The 15335-nt window shown below is 46.8% G+C and overlaps 1 protein-coding gene across 2 annotated transcripts in view; it reads right to left on the bottom strand.

The window, feature by feature from the left end:
• CUNH11orf49 (chromosome unknown C11orf49 homolog) overlaps positions 1-15335 on the bottom strand; it is a 165476-nt gene that overhangs the window by 1343 nt on the left and 148798 nt on the right. Inside the window, exons 5-9 of one of the 2 annotated variants that reach the window (XM_028778467.1) lie at positions 6134-6219; positions 4143-4338; positions 3498-3607; positions 1042-1105; positions 58-796 (exon numbers count right to left, since the gene is read on the bottom strand). In XM_028778467.1, the coding sequence (XP_028634300.1) occupies positions 622-796; positions 1042-1105; positions 3498-3607; positions 4143-4338; positions 6134-6219 (631 nt within the window). In that variant the 3' untranslated portion in view covers positions 58-621. Of the gene's footprint in view, positions 1-57; positions 797-1041; positions 1106-3497; positions 3608-4142; positions 4339-6133; positions 6220-15335 lie in introns of those variants that run through there. The other variant, XM_028778468.1, reaches the window with a different exon arrangement.

Genomic DNA, 15335 nt, shown 5'->3' with positions numbered 1-15335 from the left:
ACCCAAGTCACACTTTCCCTTTCCCTCCCCGGAGCCTACTGGCTTTAGACTCATTGCTTACCAGACACAAGGGACTTTATTCATTTCACAGATTTGACTATTTGATACAAACTTGAAGCAGATTTTGAAAGTGAAGTTCTTGCCCATCCTCCCTCTTATTCCTGCTAGTGGCCGATCTCTCCAGTAGAAGGCCAGTTGATACATCTTCCCAGCACATGCTCTCAGGAATCACCCTCCAACATGTAGACCCTGCATTACTAATTCATGTTTCCCTTGTAAGAGCTGCTGTGAAAAATTACCCTTACTAGGAGGATCATGGGCTGGCTGAGACGACACTGTACTTAAAGCATAAGCAGCCCTGCCAACAGAAGACTAAAGCCAACACCTTTCTCTGTGATGAAGTGGCCTTGGGACAGTATGTCAGCTTAGGGCCCAACGGGTTGCGCTGAGAGCATGAGTTAGGGAATTCTGGGATCATTGAACTGGGCTGGTTTTACTAGGGCTGTTATTCACCCTTTTCTCCAGCTGAGGGCGGCACAGTGATGCTGGAGAAGTCTGGTAAGGGCAGCAAAAGCAGGGTGGTGGGAACAAGGTACAGGCCACAGATGGAACCCTTCAGATTCAAGTCTCAGACTCATCTGTCTCTTCAGTGGAGCCATCGCTCTCTGCATCCAATTTGCGGGAGCGATGGAGGGGTTTCCATGGGGAACCAACCCGGGGAGGGGTTCGGGAAGGCAGGCAGCTGGCCTCAGAAGTGGCAGTGATGGAGTTGACCAGGCCTGGGACCTGGACCAGCCTGAAGAAGGAAAGAAGCCCAGAGGGTGATGTGATGAGTCTCCTATTCAGAGATCAGGGCCTCTACACTTACTCTTAGACTTCAGCAAAGCCCCAAGGACTTCTCTTCTTTCCTGGCCCCAAGCCTTTCCCTGACCAGTATGGGGTATTGAAAACAAAGTGCTGTGTTGCCTACAGTTGGGGCACAGCCACATCTGACAGATTTGAGTTCCACAAGAGGGCAGCATCTTCCCATTTGACACTTACAGCCGTTCCAGCTCCTCATCCATGGCTGGGTCATGCATCAGGTCTCCTTTGTCAGGCAAAGCTCCTAGAAGACAAGGATTTGGAGTGAAGTTATAAAACATGAGGGCCCTTCAACCAGGCAGCAGATACTTTGCCCTTTGTCTTCATGTCTGACAACTAGTTTATGTGGAACATGAAGTCTTGGGTACCACTTTATAAATTTAGTGAGTCTCACTATTTTCCCTTCCTCATTTGGGACAAGAGTGACAGCTAAGGAGGTATCTACAAATAGGTGATCAATCCCCTTACAAGATTGGAGGTGGTTTATGACCAGCACTGGGTATTCTGTTCTTGAGGCCCCAGGTGCTGAGCTGGATGATAATGGCCTAAGCTAACTCCAGGGGTAGGAAATAGCCAATCGTATGTCCCCAAGTCAGGGGATATGTGGAGATGTGTTAAAATTGCAGCTTCTAGTGGGGAGGAAAGCAGTCCCATGCTGAGGTCTGATACTAGCATCTGTCTGGATTGGTTTCCTCAGCCATGAGGGCATACTATTGGGAAGTGTGATACTATTGGGAAGTGTGTGAAGAGTCTTGAGTGCTTCCCCACTTAAATTTTCTTTCTCCTTTTCCATTTTTTCTTTTCTTTTTCTCTTTTTGGTAGCTAGGGATAAATACAATTGAAATTTGTTTGAGGGATAGAAATTTACAGAGAAGAAGATTGTCACCAATAAACATTGAAAGAACAGGGCTTAATGGTAGTTTAGTTCCTAGACTGGATAGTCAGTGGTGCTGGGCTTCAGAAAGACTCAAATGTGTCCGGCACTGATTCTTCTAAGAGGCATCAGGTGATTCGTCTTATGTTTTTGTGGGGTGTTTCAGGGATACCTTACAGTCTTCCACAAACTGAACCAGGGTATTTCCAAGTTCCTATTTCTAACACATGCTGCCTTCTATCACTGCTTATTCTACACACTAGCCATTAATCAGTACTTAGAGAACATTGCACAAGGCTCCTTTTTATTCCCTTCAGAAAGGTCTTTTCTTTTCTGTTTTCTTTCTTTCTTTCCTTCCTTCCTTTCCTCCTTCCATTATTATTGTTGTTGTTGAAACAGTATTCTTGGCTATCCTGAAACTCTGTAGACCAGGCTGGCCTCACAGAGATTCATAGAGATCTGCCTTCTTCTGCCTCTACCTCCTGAGTGCTGGTACTGAAGGTGTGCGGCAGCACAGCCTGAGCAGAGGGGTGAGGTCAACGCAGGCAGTGATCATTGCTAATAGCTTTTCTTTTACCTGCTTGCAGAAGTCACTGGTTGACAAGTGGTCAGTTCCTTGGACTGTGAAAGAACAGCTTGAGAGTCCCCACTGGCTCTTGAATCTGACTCCCAGTGGGCCCATTCTCTAGCCCTAGTCCAGCAATCTTGGTTATGAATCTTAGTTGAGCAGGTCCCTGACTTGGAGTAACCAAGCTTCTGACTGATTAATTAGCTCGCCTGTCTCCTCTAGAACTCTGGCAGATGTATGTATACAGAAATAAGCATAAAGGTTCCAGTACAGCTTCTGGCCCACTGTGTTAGGCATTTAGTAGATGTTAGTTAACTGCCCTTCCCTCGATGACATTCTCTAAACTGGCACAGATGGGGAGGAATGCCTTGTGTCAGAGACTGAGAAACTTGGATCTAATCACACAAGGAGAGTCTCCTGAGCAAAAACATAAATAGTGCTTAAAACTTACTAAAATACCTTTAATCCCAGTACTCACTTGCAGGCAGAGGCAGGCAGATCTCTGAGTTCAAGGCCAGTCTGGTTGACTTAGTATATTCCAGGATACACAGAGCTATAGACACAATGAGACCTTACCTCAAAACAACAAAAATCAACAAACCTCCAGAGCAGGCGCGGCCTGCTGGGCCCTACCTGGGAGAGGAGTGGTTGTGCATGGGGGAGGGGTGCAGTGGGTGCCAGCCCGTGAGGATACAAATGATAGGTATTAAAACTGAGCCAGTCTCTACTTTTTTTCTTTTTCAGATTTATCAGATTTCTTCCCCCCACCCTGCTCTCATTCACAGCTGGGAAAAAAACACCTCCCAGACACACCTTTGCCCTGTTTCTAAATGGGATCCAGGTTGCTTTGATACATAATCTCCAGAATCACTGGGTAAATAGCTTTGTATCAGCCCAACCTGCAGGCCACTCCTTAGAGCAGAACCAGATTCTGTAGGGAGGGGCTGGCAGGCCTATGCCATGAAACAGAGCAGCAGTTCATTCATGTTGGGGCAGGGCAGAAGGCTGTCAGTCACATCAGTCACATGGGAACGTGAGGGACCTCTTAGGCACAGGCAGAGTATGCACACTGCAGCTTCCAGGCTGGAGAAATCAGAGACAGCGTCATCCTACCACTGTAGGGCCATGCTGATAGGCCAGCTGTTTCCTGTGTTGTTGGGAGGAGCACAGATGATCACAAAGAGCTCTGCTTACCCAGGGCTTGGTTGATCCCATGATGCTTTGAGAGGGCCACAAGGAATCCATAGAAAGTCAGTCTCTGGACATTGCTCAGGATCTCTTTGACAAGCGCTGGTGGTGGACAGCTAAAAGGGAGAATTTGGAGGCTAGGTTCAACTCTAGGTGTTATCTTTTTGTCCACACCTGCAGGAGCAGGGCCAGACTGCAGACAGAGGGCTGGGATGCTCACTGCTGTTTATCTGGTGGAATTAGAGATGGAGCATGCGCTCTGCCACATCCTACCCCCGTTGCTAACTCTGTTACAGGGAACCTAGGAGAGAGGGGAAGAGGACACAGCTACTGTTAGCTTTTTGCCTGGAGGCTATGTCCCTCAGGGATCTTTTTTGCCGTACAGGACAGTTTAACCTTCCCTTTCTGTGAATGTTTCCCTTTCAAGTAGCCGAAGCTAGTCTTCCCTTAGTAAGCCAGTCACTTCAGCTAGTCTTCACTGGGTGAAGGTGAGCTACCTGCTTTGGGGAGACATGTTTGATGGGCATGTTTTAAAATCATGACCATCCTGGGCCATAGAAACCCTGAACCAATCAAAATATTCTGCTAGAGACTTGTTCTCAGCAGCAACCTCATCTCCAGGGCTGAGGTGGGGCCTCTGCCCATGCCCACCTGTACTTGTGCCGGTCACACAGGTTTTCCAGGCGCTGATAGAACAGTGATGCTTCCACTCCATCCAGCATACCAGCATCACCCAAGGCAGGTCTTTGGCGGTGTTGCCCACTGGATGATGTTGGGACAATCACTGTATTGGGGTTTTTCCCTGACAGCAAGTCCTGATAGATGGCAGCCACACTCTCCAGGAATTCTGGTACCACAGGAATAGGAAGCAACAGTTTAGGCAAGGAGGTCGTATTTCATTTTTTCACCATGTCTTCCCTTCTCTTATAGTTCAGTCTGTTCAGCCTCAGTGTAGATGCAAAAATATCTGGAGTGACTACTGCTCTCATGACACTCCCATGGGCTTCACCTGGGACAGTTCCTAGACTAAATAGGGACCCCACTGCATACGTGCAGAGTACCTTACTCAATGACAAGTGTGCTATGTGATTATTTGCTTATCTGTTTCCTTGCTGGAATGTAAGATCCTTGACCAATGGCAGGGGTCATGCCCTGATGATGTCTCCTGTCCCAGTGCCTAATACTATGCTGGTATGTGTTAAATGTTGTAAGTTTTGTTTTAAGTGAACACATGTACATTCTCACTGGTTAGTCCCATTTCATGAGGCCATCTGCTTCATGAAAGTGTACTGGAGGCTGTAGAAAGTACCCTTGTTACTGCCCAGACTGGGCCTCTTTTAGTGTAATCAATATACCTTGAAAGAAAATAAAAACTATCACTGAGGAGGAGAGGACCTTACAAACTGCTAATTTATTAATCATTTGAAGTTGAATCTGTTCTCCAAGCTTTGCAGGCACACTGTTGTTGGTGACAATGACTTATTGCCTGTTCTCACCCCCAATCCTGTATATTAGAGGAGGGGAATTCTCCCAAACATGGCTGTTCTTTCCCTAAGGTCCAAGAGCTTCAAAGAAACGAGACATAGATGCTGTTGCTGCCAGGAACAGGTGGTGTGATCCTGCCTGAACAGCCCTTGAGCTGTCATCAAGAAAACATAATATGGCACCAAAGCTGGTTTAAGCACTGGTTGGCCAGAAGATGATCTCCAAGCTCCAAAGGTAGATTTCTTTATGCCTTTCTTTATGGATGTAAGAATTTGTAATTTGTACTCACTCACATTTGAGGTATATACATATTTACTTATTCATCTGTTTTTATTCTACTAAGTCAGAAGGAGCTTAAAGGTGAAACTGGCATGAACTGGGGAGCAGAATGTAAGCCTGAGATAGTGTGTGTGTGTGTGTGTGTGTGTCTGTCTGTCTGTCTGTCTGTCTGTGTCTGTCTGTGTAGCTTTGATTGCAATCATGTACCATTGTGTCTGGTTTGCTGTGTGTTTATTAAAAGCTATGAGTATGGTAAAAGACAGGTCACTGGTGATACTGGTGATCAAGGACCAAGGGGGTGGCTAAAAGCACAGGTCTGGGTTCTTTTTTTTTTTTTTTGGTTTTGGTTTTTTTTGAGACAGGGTTTCTCTGTGTAGCTCTGGCTAGCCTGGAACTCACTCTGCAGACCAGGCTGGCCTTGAACTCAGAAATCCGCCTGCCTCTGCTTCCCAAGTGCTGGGATTAAAGGCGTGTGCCACCACCGCCTGACTCAGGTCTGGGTTCTAACCTCTATAAACTTATCTCTTAGGACTAGTGACAGACTACAGTCCTCAGTGCTGCAGCTGGGAGGTAGTAAGTTTTTGATGAGTGAATGCTATTGGTGTCCTTACTGATGCTATCACTTAAGTGGATTTGTTTTTGAGCTGCTGACTGGAAGCAGTGTGTTTTTTCAGTTTCCTCAGTAGGCTTGGCAGACTGCATCCTGTGACCACCAGTGCATATGAGCCATCCTGTTAGTGGGCCATGATGAAGCATACCTCTAAAGGAAGTGGGGATGGAAACCGTGTGTGCCAGGCACACAGACGGTAAAGACAACAGGATGAGAAAGGGAGACAAGGTCCCCGGCAAAAGCCACACGGGGCCTGGAACCTTCTCACCTGAGTAATAAAACTGGATCTGGAAGGCGAAGAGGAAATCTGAGAAAGACATCAAGCAGTCCATGGCATCGTCCATGAGCACAATCCTGGGGAAGAGGGAGAGGACCTGAGACAGAGCGGGGGTCACATGTGTCTGCCTGGAGGACAAAAGGTCAGACTGACAGAGGCAAAGGTTATACACGAACAAGTTGTTTCTAGGCCTCCCGTCTTTCCTAGGACTGCAGCATATTAGGGGAAGGGTCCCAAAAGCACGCTCCTCCACAGTCACCCCACCTCCATCAATCCAGCTCCGTCACTGAGTTGCACTGAGCACACTGCTCCAAGGGCAGGCTCCCAGGTCAGTCTCGGTGGCACCAGTCAATGGAGCATGGGCAGAGTGGAGTGGAGGCAGCAAAGAGAGGGTGCAATTGTAATGCAGCCAAGATTTCCTTTCATATACTTAAAGCAGTAAATCCTTTCATTCTGCAGCGAGGACCATTTAGTTCCGAATAAATACTGCTGATCAGAAAAGGCAAAAAGAACAGCCAAGAGGTTTAAAGGGGTCTTGGCAAGTGGTGCTGAGACTTAATAAGCTACCAAATGGCTAGAACAGCAATGGGCACCTGACTCTGGGACACAGACGGTGGACTGGGAGTGGGAGGTGGAGAGTGGACAAGAGTGCCCAGAGAACGCACGTCAGCTAGTGGAGCTGTGACGGTCACAGCAGGCGCCTGCCTCTGCTCTCCCCACTAGCACCCTCCAGGACAAACGGCTTGGTTGGTAAAGAGATCACAGGAAGGCCAAGTCCATACTCTGCTCTGGGATCTAGCTGAAGGGGGACAGGAAGAGAAAGGAAGCAGGCCTTGCTGGGCTCCAGCCGTGTGCCAGGCTGAGTGCCAGGCTCCTCTACTGGAGTGAAGCTGGGCTCCAAGCTGTTTCTGACAGAGCCCTTCTGGGTTTATCTTTCTTTTTTTTAAAAAAATTTAAACTCTTTTTTTTTTTTTGTTTTGGGCTATTTTTCAAAATCTCTACTTCCTTGAATCAGAGGGGTCAGGGTTAGGGATATTTTCCCAAAGACAGAGAGAGGATCCTGGTAGCTGTAATAGCAACAGTAGTGACAGGTACCATTTCCTGAGCGCCTTCTTCCACAGTGAGTACTCCATCTGGAATCTAGCTACCTTCATTAAATTTCACCCACAGAACTGTAAGAGTTTGGACTGGTTACTTCCTTTTGCACATGAGGGTTTTGATTCCTAAAGGAGTCAGTGGTGAGTTTGTATAACTTCAAAGGCTGAGTGCTTCCACTACGCCACACTATTTCTTTTAAAAGAAGAAAGAATGTCAAGTGCATGACTTATACCCCGGCTCTGGGGAGGCAGAGGCAGGTAGACAGAGCTCTGTGAGTTTAAAGCTAGCGCCAGCCTGTTTTACATAGAGTTCCAAGACAACTAGAGCTATTTAGAGAGACCCTTTCTAAAAACAAACAGCCAGTACACAATCAAAACACTAGCATTAGCGTATAAATTAGATTCTAGGGCTAATTTATATTCTTTGCCATATATATCTCAGAGCTTTAACTGTTTGTCTCTTGAGAAGAAAAGCTGCCCTCTGCTATCCCGCTGGGAAAAAAAATTGAGGCCAAAGTGGTAGCAGCAAAGCTGCAAGGGCCACAAGAGGGCGCTCAGATCCCTCCATCAATGGGCTGCAAGACTTACTGCAGCTCCATAATTCAAAGGTTACCTGGGTTCTCTATCCAAGGGAAAAGCAAACAAACAAATCCAAAAGAAACAAAAGGAAAGAGAGAGAGAAAGAGGGAGGGAGAGAGGGAGAGAAGGAGAGAAGGAGGGAGAGGGAGAGAGGGAGAGAGGGAGGTCTGGGGTTAGTGAAGATACACTGCAAAGGGAAAGGGCACCCCACAGGAACACCCAGGGAGGAGAGAAAGGACATACATGCCTGTCCTTCCTGCTCTACTCCTGGAATTGCCTTAGCAGCCAAAAGCAAATGGCACAGGAGAGCACTGGGCTGAGCTTCACCCTCAGGAAACCATGGTCAAAGCCTTGAATCTTTCAAAGATGACAAATATTTCTATCATTAACCTGGAACCTAGGGCTCGTGCTGATAGTCATAGTTGGTGTGTATCTTTATTGATCATTTTATTGTGATGTAATTAAAATACCATAAAGCCAACCCATTAAATATTTAAGACAGTGTTTTAGTCTATTGAAAGCACTGTGCGGTCATCATCACAACAGCGATGCTTCTCAAAGTTACTTCTGTGTTTCTCCCCATCGGCATGCTCCTGAGGTACTCTGCTTCTCTGAGGCTCCAAGCAGATCCTGCCAGCACCTCTCTGGAATGTTAGGAAAATGCCTCCCTAACCCTTTCTGGGCAAACCAATATACCATGTCCCCACCTCAGAACTAGCTCCAGCTTTCTGTCAGAGGCTCTTTTTTTTTAAAGATCTATTTTATTTTTAGGTGTGTGTCTGTGTCAGTATGTGCATGTGAGTGCAGGTGTCTGTGCATGCCAGAGACCTTGGAGTTATGGCACTAGTGAGCTGTGGGCGACGAGAACCAAACCTCGGGTCTTCTAGAAAAGCCTAAACACTCCTAACCACTGAGCCATCCCTCTAGCCTGAGGCCATTCTTAATTAGAACATTAGCCTCCTTTTGTTGTATTTGGTTTCAGGTTTTGTTAAAGTACAAATAAAATACACACTCAAGCTGTGTGGTAACCCTAAACCTACCCTGCTGTGCAGCTAGCTGCTGGACTGTTGACCTGATGGCCAGAGAGATAACAGTTCTTATCTACACTAGGAATTTGCTGCTCTTTCTAGAGTGGCTTTGCTGTTCTAGGAAGAAACACCTCAGAGAGTTTTAGCACAGTAGACTTTGTGGCCAAGAGCAGCACATTAGTTTTTGTGGATCGGGAATATGTGCCTGTCACTCACCTAATCAGGGGGAAAGACACCGGGAGTATGAGCTTATCTGCCTGTTGCTCACAGAATCAGTACTGGGCAAGAAGATCTGAGCCTCGAATCTTTTCTGCAATCTGTTGTCAGTATCTAAGGGAATTCCAAGAATTAGGCTTACATTTGAGTTACTGGTCATACTTGTGCCAGAAACACTTCTTGATCCTTCCTTTGGACAACATTTGAGACTTCAGGGTAGCCATGATGCCCAGGAGGAGATGGCTGCTCCCTCCAAGGCATGGACACTGCTGAGGAGGGAGGCAAACCCTTCTCTGCAGAGGGCAGAGTGGAGCCTCAATGTGGGCAGTGTAGCCTGCTGTATTTGGCTTTTCATCCCTGCTGTTTACTTGGCTGGGACTGAAACACCGTCAGAAATGCCTGTGGGCAAGTGGAGGAGGCAGACAGGTACAGGGACCTTTCTAGAGGACGTGACTCTGGGTGACAGCAACACATGGGAAGAGGTGAGAGGTTTTCTCTATTGCAAGCAGTGGCACTGGGTGCTACAAACCCACCAGGCTAGGAAGGCTGTTCTCCTCTGCACTTCCCCTGGAGGTATAGAATAGATTGAGCAGGCAGCAGGTAGAAAGAGGGGCATGGAGGTGTGAGACACTAATGGATCAGAGCTGGTCTAAGGGGATCTTTGCCCTTGGGCTGGAAGGTCTGCCAGATAGCACCTTTCTTTCCTGCTTGTTATCTGACTCTGGCTTGGCTCCTGCCGTAGTTCAGGTGCTCATTCAGGAAATACTGTTGAATGAAGAGATGAATAAGGAGAAAAGGCCGTACTTGCTACCCTATTCTTTGCCCCTGGCCAGGTGAAACCTATAGACTACGTTCAGCTCTGCAAAATCCAATTAGGAAGAAAGAGCTCTGGAGAAGCAGGTCAGAATGATAGGGACTCAGACAAGTGGCCACATTTAGACCTTTTTTCTTGGTAGAGAGGCTAGGAGGAAGTCAAGGTCAGATCCAATTCTTGTAGGACTGCCTCTGAGGACATCAGTGAACCTCAAACTGGACACTAGAAGATTTTTTTCCAAGCTGGGATTGTGGCTGACTTGTGTAGGAGGGAGTCACCCAAAAGCTAGGAAGCTTGTATTTCCCAAAGAACTTCTTCTGGCCCTGTCAGAGCATCAGTGGTCCCAATCATGGATGGAATTACTGGCTTTCTTACTAGAACTGGAGAGAAAAGCTGACTGTCCAGAGGACTGATGGGAAGGTGCTTTGATCTTTAAAAACACCATATATGGGTGACAACACATTGGTTAAAGGCACCTGTTACCAAGCCTGAGAATTTGAGTTCAGTAACCCAGATGCACACGATGGAAGAGGGCACCTGACCTGTCTGTCTCAGATTGTTCTCTGCTGTCACATGTGCACACGGACAACATGCCACCACCCAGCAAGGACATACAGTTTTTCCTAATTTTATTTTTACGTACGTGCGTGCGTGTGTGTGTGTGTGTGTGTGTGTGTGTGTGACAGAGAGAGACAGAAAGACAGAGAGAGACAGAGAGACAGAGAGACAGACAGAAAGGCAGGAGCATCAGATCCCTTGGGACAGGAATTACATGTCAGTTATTAGCAATGTGATGTGGGTTCTGGGAACTGAACTTGGGTCCTCTGCAAGGACAGTATGTGCTTTTAACTGCCGAACCATCTCTTTAGTCATTAATTTTAAAAAGATACTTTTTTATTTTTAAAATTAAAGGATTAGAAAGATAGCTCAGTGGTTCAGAGCATGCATTGCTCTTGCAGAAGGCCTGGGTTTAGTTCCCAGCACCCACAAGGTGGCTCACAACCATCTGTGACTGCAGTTCCAGGGGATCTGTCACCCTCTTCTGACCTCCACTGCCAACAAGTAAGCACGTGGTACACCTACATACATGTAGGCAAAATACTCATCCATCTAAAATAAAGCAACTAAAATTAAAACAACTAAAAAATAAAAACCAAAGCCCACCCTATATAGCCAAATGTGGCAGCATGTGTCTGTAGTCACATTTAGAGGCTGAGGCAACAGGATCATTAGTTCAAGGCCAGCCTCTTCTACGTATTGAGGCTATCTCCAACAAAACAAATCAAATCAAGGCAAAACAAATCAGACACAAACAGTGCATGCAGAATTGCCCATCTCCAAACAAATGCTCTGACCCATGAATGTTCTGGTGCTCTGAACTGCAGCAGAACCAGGGAAAGGTGGGCAGGAAGCTATGGCCCTGCCTTTGTCTTCCAAGACGGGGACAAACTGAGGTCAGACATCCCCACAGATAACCCCTTTATCCTGAACTCAAATTCATCTCCCCAGAGGTCTCCAGAGCCTTCCTTGAGACAAGGTTGTCCACATGTGCTGTTTTCCAGTGGAGAACAGTTGGCTCAGCACCCCTTCCTGCCAGAGGCCTTTTGCTAACATGCCAGCTGCTTCTGACACCTGGAGGGGCCTGGTCACCCTGGCTTTGAAGTGGAGCCAGAAAGGAACTGCTGCCAACAAGAGTCTGTACAAATCTATTGGATCATGGAGGGATCCTCACAAGCAATGCCTCTGGGCTAGAGAGAAGGCCTCTGGGGAGAAAAATGGGCACTCTGGTTCAGGCTGGCTCTGAGCAGAACCATGTGGAGGGTGGAGTCCAGGGCCAGCAACTGGGATGAAGAAAGTGGAGTTGGCAGGATCTGAGCTAGTCCCAGGGGTTGGCTGCTCTCTTCCTTGCTAACTTCCAACAGCTGGGACAGGCTGGCTGGCTGGGAGGTAAGAAGGTGCCAAGGAAGCAGATCTTCTAGTCCAAGTGCACTGAAGCGCCAACCTCCTTCCTGTGCACCCCCTGGTCTAGTGGCATGAACTGGGGCCCTTTTTCCTGAAATTCTGGGTTTAAAGGCTTTGGGACCAAGTTTCAGTTGACCTACAACTGGCCTCAGTTCTATCTGTGTCTGAGTTTCGTCATATGCAAAGAAGGGATGAGAATGGTGCCTCTAGAAAATGGCAGAGAAATGAATATGAGGACGCCCTTGCCCAGGCTCTCCCAGGCATCCACAAGTAGTGTGAGGTGCTAGCAACATGAGGAGCCTCTCTGGGTTAAGGCTGGAAGAGCCTAAAATAGCAAATGAAAGTGGCTCAGGGGAAGTAAATGCCTCCAGCTCCCAAGCCAGGCAGAGGCTGCCAGCCAGAAGCTGGCTATTTAGTTTCTAGCCCACTTTTGGGGGAGCTAGCTCTTAGTCAGGGCCCAAAAGAAGAACCATTTGGCATGACTGAATTTCTTTGGAGAGGCCATATGACTACATATGACTAGTGTCCTTTATTGGGACAGCTGAAGCATGTCCCCAAGTTGGTTTGTGGTAACACTGTTTTAATGTCAGGGTTGTGAGACCAGGGCAGTGATAAAACTATGTAGGGGACAAGCCCAAGGTCAGGGTGCATGCTGCTAGGAAAGTCTTCCTCCTCCTCCTCCTCCTCCTTCTTCTTCCCCTTCTTCTTCTTCCTCTTCTTCTTCTCCTCCTCCTCCTCTTCTTCTCCTCCTCCCTCTCCCCCTTCTTCCTCCTCCTCCTCTTCCTCCTCCTCCTCCTTCCTCCTCCTCTTCTTCCTCCTCCTTTCCCTCTCTCCCCCTGCTTCCCCCTGGCCTGGGTAGGAAATGTGCTACCCCAGTCCAGGACCTCATAGAGCACAGAACACAGTTTTCCCTCAGTGCAGAGGCAACCTGTACCTTCAGGGAAGCCCAAATCCCATCCACCTAGTGAGGCCTGACAAATATGACCCAGAGCAATATTAATAACAGTAATGCTTAATACTAATTTTCATATCTTTTAAATTAAAATTTATATTTACTTATTTGAGTGTATGGAGGCAGGTCCAACATTTGTAGAGGTCAGAGGACATTTTAAGGGAACCAGTTCTTTCCTTCTACTGTGTGGATTCCAGAGATGGGTCTCAGGGGTCATTTTTAGTGGAAATGCTTCTACTTGCTAAGCCATCTCTCCTCTTACCAGTTCTGTGAGATAAGTTCAGTGAGCACATTTACAAGGATATAGAGGTTCAGAGGAGCATCATAAGTTAACCAAGATCACAAGCTAGAAGCTAAAGAGTCTCACTCAAATATATAGGCCTTTCTGACTCTTGAGCACAGTTCTAGGACATCTGCTGTATCTGTTAAAAAAAAAAAAACCCACCAGCCCTGGACCCCATGTTGGCAATAACCTTCTACCCCTGCCCCTGCTATTGGCTTTCAGTTCTGGCACCTGCCTGCACAGGGTTGCAAACTCAGGCCCAATACTGCTGCTTCCCTGCAGACAGCGTATATCCTCACAATCCTGGAACTAAAGAGAGGCCTGAAGTCTTGGGTGCACTGCTGCACAGGTTTGGGGAAGGTAAAGGCCTGAACCTAACGTGCATTCCTCCGTCTGGCCCTGGACACGCCTCGGTGAAGGCACCAGCAGCCCAGGGCCCAGCCACTCTGCACACTCTGCCTGGAATTCTTTGGCCCCCTTACTGCTCTGCTGTCTATTGAATTCCCTTCTGATTTCAAAGAAGTACACAAGCGCTCAGATTACTGCAGAGCACAGCCTGACACCCATGTTCTTCAATTTAACTTTTAAATGGGTTTTGTTGTTGTGGCTTGTTTGAGGCAGAATCTCAAGTAGCTCAAGCTGGTCTTGGAGTTCTGATCCTCCTTTCTCTACTTTCCAAGTGCATCCCAAGTGGAATCCCGAGTGTAGCTGCCACCACACCCAAGTAAAGCATTCTTGTAACTTAAAAGCTCTGGAACTTCTAGAATGAACATAACAAATATCTTCTTCCGTTCTTTTAATTTTTTAAAATCTATTTTGAGATAGGGTCTCAATGTGTAGCCCTGGCTAGTCTAGAACTCACTAAGCAGACCAAGCTGTCCTTCAACTCACAGAGGTCTGCTTGCTTGTATTTCCTGGTGCTGGAATTAAAGATATGTTCTACATTGCCTATCTCAACTTAAAAAACAATAACAAAAAACCAAAACAACCACCACCACCACCACCACCACCACCACCACCACCACCACCACCACCACCAAAACAGTAGTAGGGATTGAACCCAGGGCCTTTTTGTCTTGTGAGCTACATCCTGCTCTCTTCCTAGTTTTTAACTTGAGATAGAGTCTCACAAAATTGCCTGTGCTTACCTAGTCCAGCAGATCTTGGACCTAATCTCAGTAGTTAGGATTACAGGACTATGTCACCAGGCCAGACTTTGCTTGGCTGCCTACTTTTGAGAAGGGTCTTACTATTTGCCCAGACTGGATTCAAACTCCCAAGCTCAAGTGACCTCCCTTTCATAGCCTCCCTAGTAGCTAAGACTTCAAGCATGACACCAACTTCAGCTTTTTTTGTGGCCATGGTACTGGGGATTGAACTCACGACCTTGCAAAGCATGTGCTTTGTCACTAGGCCATGCCTCAGCCCCTCAATTTTGCTGATGGTATCTTTTGTTAAATAGAACATTTACATTTAAATCCCCTGGTTCAGTACAGTGGTTCTCAATCTGTGGGCTGAGATCCCTTTGGAGGCCACATCCCAGATATCCTACGTATCAGATATTTACATTACCATTCATAACAGCAAAATTACAGTTATAAAGTAGCAATGAAATAATTTTATGGTTGGGGTCACCACAACATGAAGAACTGTACTAAAGGGTCACAGCATTAGGAAGGTGAGAACCACTGGTCTCGCAGCTAGCATTTGACATTTGTGGCCAGAGATCAGCTTTCCATTTGGGAATTCCTACTTCCTTGATGGGACCTCCTCCCTCTCTCTGGAGTCTCAGCCCTACTAAGGCAAGGGCTTTTGCTCATTGCTCTAGCTGCAGTACCCAAAAGAGAGCCTAACAGCAATGATACGCTTACTCAGTGAACAGCAGCTATGCAGGAAGAGTTTTGTTTGTAGACAACTATATTTGTCTTACCTACTGGGCTTGGGCTTTGGCAGCATGTTGAAGAATTCTTTTGCTAGCCAAATGGTGGTGGCACATGCCTTTAAAGCCACCATTAGGGAGGCAAAGGCAAGCAGTTCTCCATGAATTTGAGGCCAACCTGGTTTACAGAGGAAGTTCCAGGATAGTCAAGGCTACACAGAGAGATCTGTCTCAAAAAAAAAAAAAAAAAAAAAAAAAAAAAAAAGAGAGAGAATTCTTTCGTCACTTCATACCAGACAGCAAAAACCTGATGGATGAATATAGGTGTGAGATACCACTTTTCTTTTTTTTTTTTTTTTTTTTTTTTTTTAAAGATTTATTTA

Source organism: Grammomys surdaster, unplaced genomic scaffold (assembly GCF_004785775.1).
Source record: "Grammomys surdaster isolate TR1022 unplaced genomic scaffold, NIH_TR_1.0 338, whole genome shotgun sequence".
Taxonomy (NCBI): Eukaryota; Metazoa; Chordata; class Mammalia; order Rodentia; family Muridae; genus Grammomys; species Grammomys surdaster.
The sequence above is the reverse complement of the archived record's forward strand: the minus strand, read 5'-3'. Positions and strand labels throughout refer to the sequence as shown.